Source organism: Poecilia formosa, unplaced genomic scaffold (assembly GCF_000485575.1).
Source record: "Poecilia formosa unplaced genomic scaffold, Poecilia_formosa-5.1.2 Scaffold3, whole genome shotgun sequence".
Classification (NCBI taxonomy): Eukaryota; Metazoa; Chordata; class Actinopteri; order Cyprinodontiformes; family Poeciliidae; genus Poecilia; species Poecilia formosa.
The window spans coordinates 3,056,182-3,067,154 of record NW_006799942.1 but is presented as its reverse complement, the minus strand read 5'-3'; the positions used below and the strand labels follow the sequence as shown (position 1 = coordinate 3,067,154).

The following is a 10,973-nucleotide window of genomic DNA, read 5'->3' as shown; positions in this document are numbered from 1 at the left end:
CAACGTAAAGCACTTACTGTAAATAAGAACATTTTTACTGTTAATGTAAACTCAAAATGAATAACGATGTAAAACAACCCTGCCTTATCTTATGTTTAAATGTAATGTAATATATATGTAAAAATCAAGTTAATGATGTCACAAGGATCTACTAAGTTTGTGTTAAGAAAGTAAAAAGTGTATTAGTTGTTTATGCTGTTATGTGGTTCTGGTTTGTTACAGGGAGTCCTTTTGGTCTGAACAACAGTGCTGGACTGAGACCGCTGAACCTGTTACAGGTACGCCTCTCTCTCAGTCACTGTAAGGAGCATGTTGATGGATTTTTCCTCACCCTTACCTTTGTTGCCACGTGATGTGTGAACCAGTTGCACAAATTAAACTTTCTTTTACTCCCTTCCATCTCATTGCATATGCTAAGCAGAGCACCATACCTCTTACTAAAGTGACATTTTATACTATTATTGCTACTGTCTGACTGGAAGTGCTTAGTCTTTGTAGGGGGAATAGCAGTAAACTAGAAGAATCCCTCTTGTGAATCCAGTTTAGTTCTGACCATTTCTTTGTAGGAACAGTCTAAGTTGAGCTCCTTTTTAACTCTCCCATCTCCTTCTTCCTCCCCTTTCCATCACATGTACACGATTTCCCTCCCTCTGCCCGTTCTATCCTCCCATCCTCCATTCGTCCTCATCTCCTTGTGTTTTACTCCCCTACTTTTTTGTGTGTGCGTGTTGGTGTGTCCATGTTATTCATCTCCAGATCCCCCCTGGTCCTTACATCCTTAACTCTCTGCAGCAGCAGCAGCTGTCCCAGTTCTCCCCACAGCAGAGTCAGTCAGCTACGTCCAGTCCTCAACAGCAGGGGGAGATGGTGAGACACAGATATTTGAACACGCACTGCCAGCAGTAAAGACTACACAGTCAAAGATCTGCAAAATATATTGGCTAGAACCTGTGACTTCTACTACAATAGCAACATTTGAAATCAATTTCCAAACCAATTTTATCATGGTGGTGGCATCGTGATGATGTGGAGATGCTTTTGTTGATCTGGATTGACGGGAGATGGATGAAGCTGAATACATGGGAAATACAGGACAGGAACTTGTTAGAAGCTGTTTTGCAAAAGAAGCCAACCTAAGCATGCAGTCAGCAACAATTAAATGTTTGCATAAATCATATTTATGTGACAGAATGACCCAGTCAAAGAAATATAACCATGAATCTGTTTCAAGTCTCCATCCATTCTGACTGAGCTCAGGCTACTTTTCAAAGAATAATAGGCAAAAATGGTTTTCTCTAGACTGTTTGTAACACACATTTCAGCAACAATGCGCATCAAAGTCCTTTACATGATGAGACTTAACATACGCAAAAATTGTAGCTGTAGTTGCAAGAAAAATGTCTTCTGCAAGATATTGTTGTGGGAGCCTGGAGTGCAAACACACACCACACTTTTCAGATTATTATTTAAAAGAAGAAAAAAACATTCTCATTTTCTTTCCATTTCACAATCCTCTGCCACTTTGCTTACCTGTTCATGCTTAAGTATGGCATGCCCCACAGCATGATGCTGCCACCACCATGTTTCACATTTTCAGATTGGGGACGTTATATTGGCATTTTTTTAAGTCCCTTTCTTCAACTTCACAGTTAGGCCTTATATTGTGTCAATCAGATAAAATATCAGGAAATATGTTGAAGGAAAAGGTTTTGTAAATACTTTTGTGAGTCACTGTATTATTTCCACCTGCACATCTCCTCTACGTTTGCTCTCGTTCTGTAAAGCACACGTGTTTGTGATTGTACAGGTTTGTCTCTGTCGTCAGCTGCGTGTAATTTTACCTGTTGTCTGTCGTTTCAGAGCGACCAAGGAACCGATCAGAGTTTAGGAAACCAGCAGACGGCTGTCATCAATCTCGGGGTTGGAAGCTTCATGTCTCCACAGACAGCAGGTATGAGCCACGCCGACTCCCCAGCACAGCAGCACACACATCTTCTGCTCTCAATCACTACGTTAACCTGCTTCCACACAGTTGACACCGTCACACTCACCACTGTGAATCAGACATGATTTGTTATTGTGTTTATGATTGTATTTACTGTTCATAATATGTAAATAACCATGATCATTTTGTTGAAGTTAGTTATTGTTCTTCTCTTAGAGGAACGTGTAAAACTGGCAGGAGAGACTCAACTTCCCCCTCTTCTCTGCTACATTCTCTCTTTTTTTCATTCCCCCGTTATTTTATTTTATTTTTTTGCCTCCACCTTTTTCCCCCGTTCTATATTGCCCTCCTTCCTCTCAAATCACTCTGTTCCTTCACGCCTTAACTCCCCACCCAATTCATGCTATTTGCCCATAATCCATGCACATGATAATTTTTAATGTGGCACTGGATTCCCTCCAATGTTCCACCTTTTTGCCCTCTCGTTTCATCTGTCTGTGTGGTACTTTAACTGAAACTGCACTCTTCCCCCTCCTCATCCTCACCAATGTTTTCCTCTTTGTGCCTATTCTCTCCTCACACTTCACCCCCATGTCTCTTTCTGACCTTCTCCCTCTCATCATCACCCATTTCCTACTTGGGGTTCCCCATTCTCCCTCATCTTCCTCCCCCTCCCCTTAGTGCTGTCCCAGTTGGGCTGTGGGCTGGACGGGTCTGGGCCCCCGCTGCCTTCTCCAAGGCTTCAGCAGCAGCACCAGCCACAGATTCAAGTAATACAGCAACATTAACATTCATATACACTCAGAGAGGTCTGTAGGAAGTGAACACAGAGACGGGAGCAAGCAGCCAATCGACTGTGGCTTTATTCACCAGGCAGCTGTTTGTTGTGCTGTTCTATAAACTTTGAGGAAATGAGGGAACACATGAATTTTTTTTTATGTTTCAAATTCTAAAGCAGGTAATCTTTTTTTTTTTTTTTTTTTTTCATTTGTTTTGCATAGAGTGCATTGAAAAAGTATTCATACTCCTTAGAATTTCTTGACATTTTGTCACGTTAGAACCACAAAAGCCCAACACAAACTAGTGCGTTATCACAAATGGATATGTTGATTTCGAATTTTGGCACAAATAAAAATTTGAAAAGTCTGGCATGCATTTATTTCCAGACTCCTTTCCTTTGACGCCTCTTAATAAAATCCAGTTTAGCCTATGGTTTGAGGAGTTACTTGTGTTGTAAATGGTCTACTGAAACCCAGCTGGTTTTTAAAGACCTTAGAAGTTGGAAAGCATTAGCAAACAAAAAGCCTTATGAAAACCAAGAACTGTTCAATCCATCTTCTTAAAATAAAATGCGTATGAAACAACTACAACCCTGCCAAGATGTGATGATCCACCTGACTGCCAGGCCAGGAAAGGACAGCGTTAAAAATACAAGCAGCCAACAGCACTGTTCTGATGTAGAGTTCACATGAGACAGTATGTTGACAGGAGCCTTCCACTCCACAAATCTGGTGTTTGGAAGAGCTGCAAGAAAAACATTGTTGAAAGAAGCCAAAAGAAGTCTGTTTGATGTTTGCCTCAAGCTATGCAGGGAATACAGTTCATATGTGAAAGAAGGTTTTCAGGCCAAATAAGACAAAAATTACAGTGTTTTTCTATGTAAAGACACAGTTGGTTGGAAAGTGAAACTAAATGCAGGAAAATCTGTTTGAAAATGAAAGAAGTTTGACCTGGGTAGAGTGGAGCTTACTACCAGGCAATGTCACAGTCAGTGACTCAATGCAATCAGCACCAATTCTTTATAGATTTCTTTTTTTTTTTTGTACGATTGTGACTAAATTGGAATGTAAGAGACTGAATTCGATTCATGATTGGCTTTACCTGATTGTAAATTTACGTATGTAAATTTGTGGTAAAAAATAAATAATTAACTAAGCTGAAATAACACAGTCTGTACATAAAACCAGAGCTGCAGTGAAATAAAGTACAGACCTTCATCAAACCGAGAATCTGTTGCAAGATTTAAAATTTACTGTTAAAAAGATGCTTCCCTTATAATCTCACTGAGTTTTATCTGTTTTACAAAACAAAGTGAGCAAACAATAAAATTTTGCCACAACCATGGGGCTGTAACTGCAGTAAAAGGCGGTTTGACAAAGTGTCGAATCGACGGGAGCGTGTGCCTGCCAGACTTTTCAGATTTTTATTAGTGAAATATACTACATGTGCATTACTGCACCACAACAGCTAGTTACTCGATGGGGTGCACATAAGGGCTGCTTGTTGGAACGTCAGAGGAAGAAAACAGTGATACTTCCCACTTTACCAAACAATGACTAAGTCAGCCCTGCTCTGTCCTCAAGTGAGGAGCGAGTTCATACCCTCTTTGCTGACCTAAGCAAAGAAAAAAAAAACCTGGAATCATTTTACAATCCATGAAAAATGCATTTGCAAACATCCAGATGGATTTTATAGAACTGCAGAGCGCCAGCACTATCAAAACCAAACAGGCCGTGAAATTCTGCTGTAACTATCGTGCGCTTTACATCAAAGTTTGGTTGGAAAAAAAAAAATTGCAAAAGTTTACCTAAAACAGAATACCTTTTCAAAGCACTAAGTACATTTAGAATTTGACAACACCTAAATGTTAACAGAACAAGTTGCATATCGTATTTTAGTCCAAAAGACGCACGAAACATTAAGCACCAGATTTTTTTTGGGTGTGCTTTTTCCTGGTAATAGTTTTAGCTGAGATCATTAAAGTTCGGATTTTTATTCAAAGAGTTCTCAACTTAATATGTTTAAGATCTTTCTGCTGTGCTGTATGTTTGGGTTTCTCCCAACAATCCACATATGTCAAAGCTTATGGCACTTCCAATGGCAGCAACTAACAGCGTGTCAGACCAGAAGGCAGGCATGGTCTAAAACGGCATTTAGCAGTGAAATGTTCAGTATCTGTGCTGGCGCCAAACTGTTGAAAGGTTCCTGTGATCATAGGCTGACAGGCTGCAGGCATGAATGGAAGGGTTTTCCTCACTCTCGGTTGCTGGGCTGCATGTTTGTCTTCACTGGGATCACAGCCAATAATGTGTCTCCAGACACAACTGGTGCTGCTTGACTGCATCCTGCCTCACTCCCCAACACTTCCTCTCCCTCTCTTCTGAAAACCATTAACCTCTCTTCTGTATTTCTCCGCACACTCCTCTTGTATGTTGTGCAAACCGGCCTTTAAGTCAGCTTCACTAACCCTCGCTAATGTGGCACAAAGCATATTAGAGACGATTCGGTTTCAAGTGAGGCGAGGCTGCTTCGCGTCAGGGGCAGTTAAAGTGTTAACCAGTGCCAGAGATGATAACATGTAGATTAAGAACTCTCACTTTTTGTGATTATTCAGTTTAAAAACAGTGAGACTTTTCTGATTTGTTTGTTTACTTTTTTATTGAACAGTTGCAATTCTTGCAGCACCAAATGCAGCAGCAGCAAATGGCTATGGGAGCAGCGGTTCCTCAGGTGGGAGCGCCACGGCAACATACCGGCAGTCAGCCAAGAAGTAAGAGGAAGAGGAGCACGCCACAGCCCCTCCCAAAGTCATAGCAGACAGAAGTCACACTAAAACCCCCAGCCCTACACACACACACACACACACACACAAGGACATGAATGATCTATACTGTGCTGTTTGTCTGCCTCACTTTTAAGACAGCAGACAAAAGACTTGTTTATGCTTTTTCTATCTGATAAATTTGTATGTATTGGTTCTCAGAAGTTTTGGAAAACCAAAACGTCCACTGTGGAGGATCAGGTTTTTACAACAGGGACTACTTATCAAGTGGGATGGTCCAGAAGAAGGTGGGTCTGGTAAGCAACGGGCCTCCATGGTTACAATGTCCTGTTAGGAAGACTTTTTTTTTTTTGTTTCGTGAGGACTGAGAGGAGCCCGAATGCACATTCTCAGGAGGATTTTGCACGGGGCCGTCTGATCCTCCTGCCTCTGCTTTGTTGACCCCCCCGAACCCCCTATCCTAAAATAAAAAACCCCAGTAGATACTGCCCTTTAAGCACAGATCCAAGCTGAGCTTATATTGACACCAAATCCTCCATGTAATCATGACGACTTTGTGAAAATGCAAACCTGATCTTGGGAGTATTGCCTGGGGGCAGCTGTCTACCTCTCAGTCTGTTGGAAGTGTTTCTTCTGTTAGCGGTTCCGGCAAACAGGACTCAAGATCAACATGCAAGACAAGGTGTACTTTTTGTACAGCATATTTTGAAAAAGGTGTCACCTTTTAATAAGTCCAGGAGCCATGAGCATATTCTTTACATGACATCAGCTGAGCGTGCGCGAGGCATTTCTGAACACTGAGAAATAATTTTTTAAGCAGTCTTTGTCATCAGTTTTATTGTTATTAAAAAAAGAATATATATTGACAGTGGAAAATACAGCTTTTAGATATAAAACGTTGTCTTGACTGTTTTTATTTCATCGTCTTCACGCTGTCTAGAACCTTGTCGATGAGTTTGTGGATCTCTCTCTGCCGGGCTGTTGCTCGGTTGATGCACTCCTGCAGCTTCTCTCCTGACAGTGACGTTCCACCTGAGCCACAAAAGGTGTTGATTAGCTTTTTATATGTCCTTTCATCTTTTTAAAACTTTAAGATGCATATTTTTTATGTAAAAATTCCAGACTGTTTTCTAGCATTCCTAGTCTTTTGCACTTGCTTTAAAATATAAAAGAATCACTATAAGTTGATGATAAATATTTTTACACCAGGAAGGCTTCCAAACATGTAATCTACAACAGGAAGTAGGAAATAAGAAAGCAAGAATAGGACAGAACAGAACGAATGAGAAGAAAAGAAGGAAGCAAGAGAGGAGGGCAAAAGGACACAAAATATGGAGAGCGGTAGAACAAGAGCAGAGGTAAAGAAAGAAGGTTGGATACAGTAAAGGTGAAAGGAACAAGGAAAGGAAGGACAGAAAAGGAGAAGTAAAAAAGGATTGGATGACACCAAAATTAAGAGAATGGAATGGGGCTTAAATTCTGAAAACACACATTTTTCCAAGCTCAATTTTTTTTATTCCATTCTGGATCAGTCAAATATTGAGTTCAGATGTAAAATTTTAGGTGAGCAACAATTATACTTCATTTTTGGAAAAAAAAACAACAAAAAAACAGTCATAACAGTTTTGAACTAAGCAGCATTTCTATTCCCATTCCTGCATGTTTTAAGTATTTTAAAGAGTTCCTGCAGGCTGCATCTCACCTGGTTTATGTACAGAACAGAGACGACCCCCCTCATCTGTGACCACAGTCAGGTGAGCGGTTGACAGACTCTCCTCCTCAGCTGTGGGGTCAACAATCAGGATAGAGCTGAGCAGAGGGAGCCAGGAGGTGCAAAATAGACATGGGATGTAACAGAATCAAAGATCACATATTTAGGAAAAAAAAAAAAACATTTTTGAAATCACAAATTACTATCCTCGCATTCCTGCAGTTTGAAATATTGTAAATAAGATATCAAAGAAAAAGTTTTTGTCGCCCCATGAGGGTAAAGCTATTTTAAAACTGCTGCTGTGGTAGAATGGAAACGTATAGCACCACTAATTAGTATGTATTAGCTGGGTATAGCAATGTTAGCTTGTCATACTTGTGTTACTTTATCAAGAGCAGAATGGGAAACGGTATATTTTGCACAAGGACCTGGGAAGTACAACTCAATTCTCATTAAAGTATCAAAATAGTTTTTCAAAACAAGAGAACTATAGTATTCAATATGTTAGAATAGTTTAGGACCAGCAAAATATATTTCCTACTTTAATTAGTATCAATTTGATTATGTTATTAATTTTATTTTTTTACATGCATACCACCAAACTGGTGTTTTCTCTTTAGGCCATCATGTATATTGGTTATTCTTCTCATATGGGATTACAATCGATGTATATTGTGGACAAAAAAAAAGTATTTTTTATTAGACAAGCTTACTCATCAAAGACGCAAAAAGAAGCACTGGCGGGATGTTTGTGAATATGAAGCCTTTGTCGCTTTTCCAGATTCACCTCTGGTGAACACGTCTCTTTATTCACGGTGACTTCTGGGAGCTGTGCTGTAACGAGAGCAGGACAGGTCTAGTCAAAGGCTCAGATAATTCACTGCATAAAATCATTTGGAAAAAAAAAGTCAGCAGCTCTGTATGACAGGCATGTATAATGTTAGTTTTATAGATGATGTGACAGATAGATTAAATAAATTATTTTTTAAAGGGATGGATGAATTATGCTGTGCCTTGCTGATACTAACTTTTTCTCTGATAGGTCAATTATGATTGGTTGACGTGTTTATGAACCAAAATAGAAAGTTTTTAGTTCTGATCAATGGAAAACCAGCTGATTACGATCCCTGTCCAACTGATTAGTGCGTCTCAAGCGTTCTTCCTTTATTTTAGTTCCCTCCAGTGAAGTCGACGTAGAATCACATACTGTTCTTCAGGGCAGCCAGCAGGGCGATAATACAAGCGTCCAGAATGTTCCCGTCATAGTCGAGACACATAATGTCACAGTAGAGCACCCAACAAAGCTGCAACAACAACAACAAAAAAAATCATTATTAATGATTGATCACATAAAACAATTAGCACAAGTGTGCTCATAATTCTCAAGCTACCTTTCCTCTGTCGACGCATAGGTCCTCTGCTTTGATCACCTCAGAGCTGCGGCGCACACACATCACCGATTAGTGAAAAACACACACAAGCATTTAGGCGGTGAACACACACACACACACACGGTTGTAAAATGTCGGTCACACCTTTCAATAACGTCAGCAATAAACTGGCTGGCAGCCTGGGCCTGTTCTCCTGGTGGACCCGGCCGAAAGCGGGACGAACACAGAGGAGGCAAATCCACGTTGGGCACTGTGAACATACAGGAGCATGCAAGGGTCGTTAAAAACCTTGTTAGTAGTGATACAAAGGGATTTTCTACATGAGAGTATGTGATACTTGCCAATGTAACCTTTACCAGGGGCCTCTGCTGTAGGGTTAGCCAGCTCCTGCACAAAAACAAGTTGCGAGATGTTTTAATGAGAAACTAATGGAGAATTTAGAACCAAAGATGGTCGGACTTGATTTTTAAACTTTATTTAAATTATGGTCAATTTCTTCACCAAAAATGTACTCTATGGTAATAAAAACACGACTGCATAGTGAAGAATGTGTTTCCACTGCAGATAGTCTGAAAATACGTTGTTAAAAGCACACTGAGGTAAAAACCTCATTCTTTGTGTGTGTTTTAGTTGATGACAGCGGCCTTTCAGCCGGCATTAGTGAACACTATGGTGGATAAAAAATTTGACAGATCTTAATATAGATTCAGAAAGATTCGAGTTGCAAGTGGGTTCAACGGTAAGCATCAAATTAAGGGTTTGGCTTCAATGAGTGGTGAAAGAGACTGTCATGGATTAGCAATGAAAATATTTATTTTTAGCATTTTAACTGACATTGTTTTACTGTTTGAATTGTTCTAACTTGTTTTTGTTCAAACTACCAACTCATAAAATGAGTAAATTATTTGTTTTACTTGTATTAAATGGTCAAAGTCTGTGAATTAAGTAAATCAGTCTGAACTCAGACTATAGATTAAATGACAATTTTCAGTTTTTTTTTTATTGATTTATTTATTCTTATTGTCATTAAAAATAAGTTTGAAGGCATAAGCTTTACACTAAACATGGGGGAGAAGAAAATGGAAGGGTTGGACTCGTTCTAGGTCAGTATGACCAGCAATAATTTTAGGCACAAGACTCTAACCAGGCCCTCACCCTCTTCACAACAAACATCAAGTGTTTCATTGTTGTCTTTTTTTTTTTTGAAAGTCATGTTGTGTTCTCATTTTTAGCTCAGACTTTTAGCTGAGCCAAACAGAATAGCAGAAAACATAAATGCCTGTACTTGAAATATCATGTGGCCTATGTTTGTTGTGATGTCACCAGAGGCATGGTCATGTTGAATCTTGTAAATCTTTATTTTTTATCAAAGATTTACAAAATTGTAAAATTCGGAAGTGCTGTGTCTGTACCGCTTTGATTCCGCAGATAATCGTTGTGTTTCCTATCTTCACCAATGCCGAACCATCTGCTGTGGATATGGATCCTGAAACAAAAAGGAAGTATAGAATGTACTCCCAAAATATTCACTTAGAGATGAGTAAAAGTGGGTCAGAACCAGCAGCCCGCCTCACCAACGTTCAGTGTGGTGGTTCTGAATTCAGACAGCCCCCGTCCATCAGGTCGACAGTTTTCTTTCTGGATCGGAAACAATTTCAGATTGAATTTTCACATGAAATTTGTGGAAACGTTTATTGACTCAGAAGATCGATCACAATCATGAACTGAACATGGAACATTTCACAAACCAAAAAGCTTCTGTGATACTCCAGAGGTTCCGCAATCCTGTAAGTAAGATGGAAACAACATAACAAAGACGTCACTGCTCCGTACATGTATTAAACTATATTGATGAAATGAAGTGGAGAGGCGATGAAAAACTGACAGAAAACTCCTCGTGTTCTATATTTATCTAAGAATGAGACGACGAACACATTTAATGTGCCGCTGTTTTAAAATCCTTTCATACGCAAAAAGAAGCTAAAATAAAAGGTTTGCATTTGTAAATAAAAATAAAAAGTTTGAACAATCTTACTTGAACCCAGTCGCCATGCTGTTTTGGTTAACCACGTGGGTTTGTACTACGGTGGCCGGTTGGCGGAATTGCACTTTTTTTTTTAAAAAGTGGGCTAATAGTGCCAGTGCTCTCCATTGAATGTATTTACAAACAAGAAATGGGTGCACAAGTTTACTTGTGACTATAATTGAATGGAGGGGAAGATACAATTGAGCACATTTCTCTGACAAAATGTTTAATTTATCTTTTGTTAAAAGTGCACTCATTCTGAAAAAATAAATTGCATTGTAATGAGATAAATTAAACAAGAATTACGCTCTCCAAAAATTACGCTCAGCAGTAAAGCT

At 39.5% G+C, this 10,973-nt stretch overlaps 2 protein-coding genes across 2 annotated transcripts; one reads left to right on the top strand and one right to left on the bottom strand.

Moving 5' to 3' along the window:
- Window positions 1-200: 200 nt before the first annotated feature.
- Window positions 201-6,399, top strand: LOC103142091 (transcription factor SPT20 homolog). The gene is made up of 5 exons (XM_007557966.2): window positions 201-278; window positions 757-867; window positions 1,861-1,951; window positions 2,627-2,715; window positions 5,408-6,399. The coding sequence occupies exons 1-5, from the start codon at window positions 201-203 to the stop codon at window positions 5,537-5,539; spliced, it is 501 nt and encodes a 166-aa protein (XP_007558028.1). The 3' UTR covers window positions 5,540-6,399.
- LOC103140081 (exosome complex component RRP43-like) lies at window positions 6,328-10,734 on the bottom strand. The gene is made up of 11 exons (XM_007555033.2): window positions 10,645-10,734; window positions 10,358-10,394; window positions 10,184-10,247; window positions 10,022-10,095; window positions 8,951-8,996; window positions 8,754-8,859; window positions 8,610-8,655; window positions 8,426-8,522; window positions 7,932-8,052; window positions 7,210-7,316; window positions 6,328-6,539 (listed from the first exon to the last, which is right to left on the bottom strand). Exons 1-11 carry the CDS (start codon window positions 10,659-10,661, stop codon window positions 6,421-6,423), a joined length of 834 nt encoding a protein of 277 aa, XP_007555095.1. The 5' UTR covers window positions 10,662-10,734; the 3' UTR covers window positions 6,328-6,420.
- Window positions 10,735-10,973: the final 239 nt, after the last annotated feature.

Coding starts and splice junctions, on each gene's coding strand:
- LOC103140081 (XM_007555033.2), bottom strand. Junction 8,997..10,021: donor TTATCTGCGGAATCAAAGCG/GTACAGACACAG, acceptor GTTTTTGTGCAG/GAGCTGGCTAACCCTACAGC. Junction 8,656..8,753: donor ATTGCTGACGTTATTGAAAG/GTGTGACCGACA, acceptor TGTGCGCCGCAG/CTCTGAGGTGATCAAAGCAG.
- LOC103142091 (XM_007557966.2), top strand. CDS start 201: ATGTGGTTCTGGTTTGTTACAGGGAGTCCTTTTGGTCTGAACAACAGT. Junction 279..756: donor GACCGCTGAACCTGTTACAG/GTACGCCTCTCT, acceptor ATTCATCTCCAG/ATCCCCCCTGGTCCTTACAT. Junction 868..1,860: donor CTCAACAGCAGGGGGAGATG/GTGAGACACAGA, acceptor CTGTCGTTTCAG/AGCGACCAAGGAACCGATCA.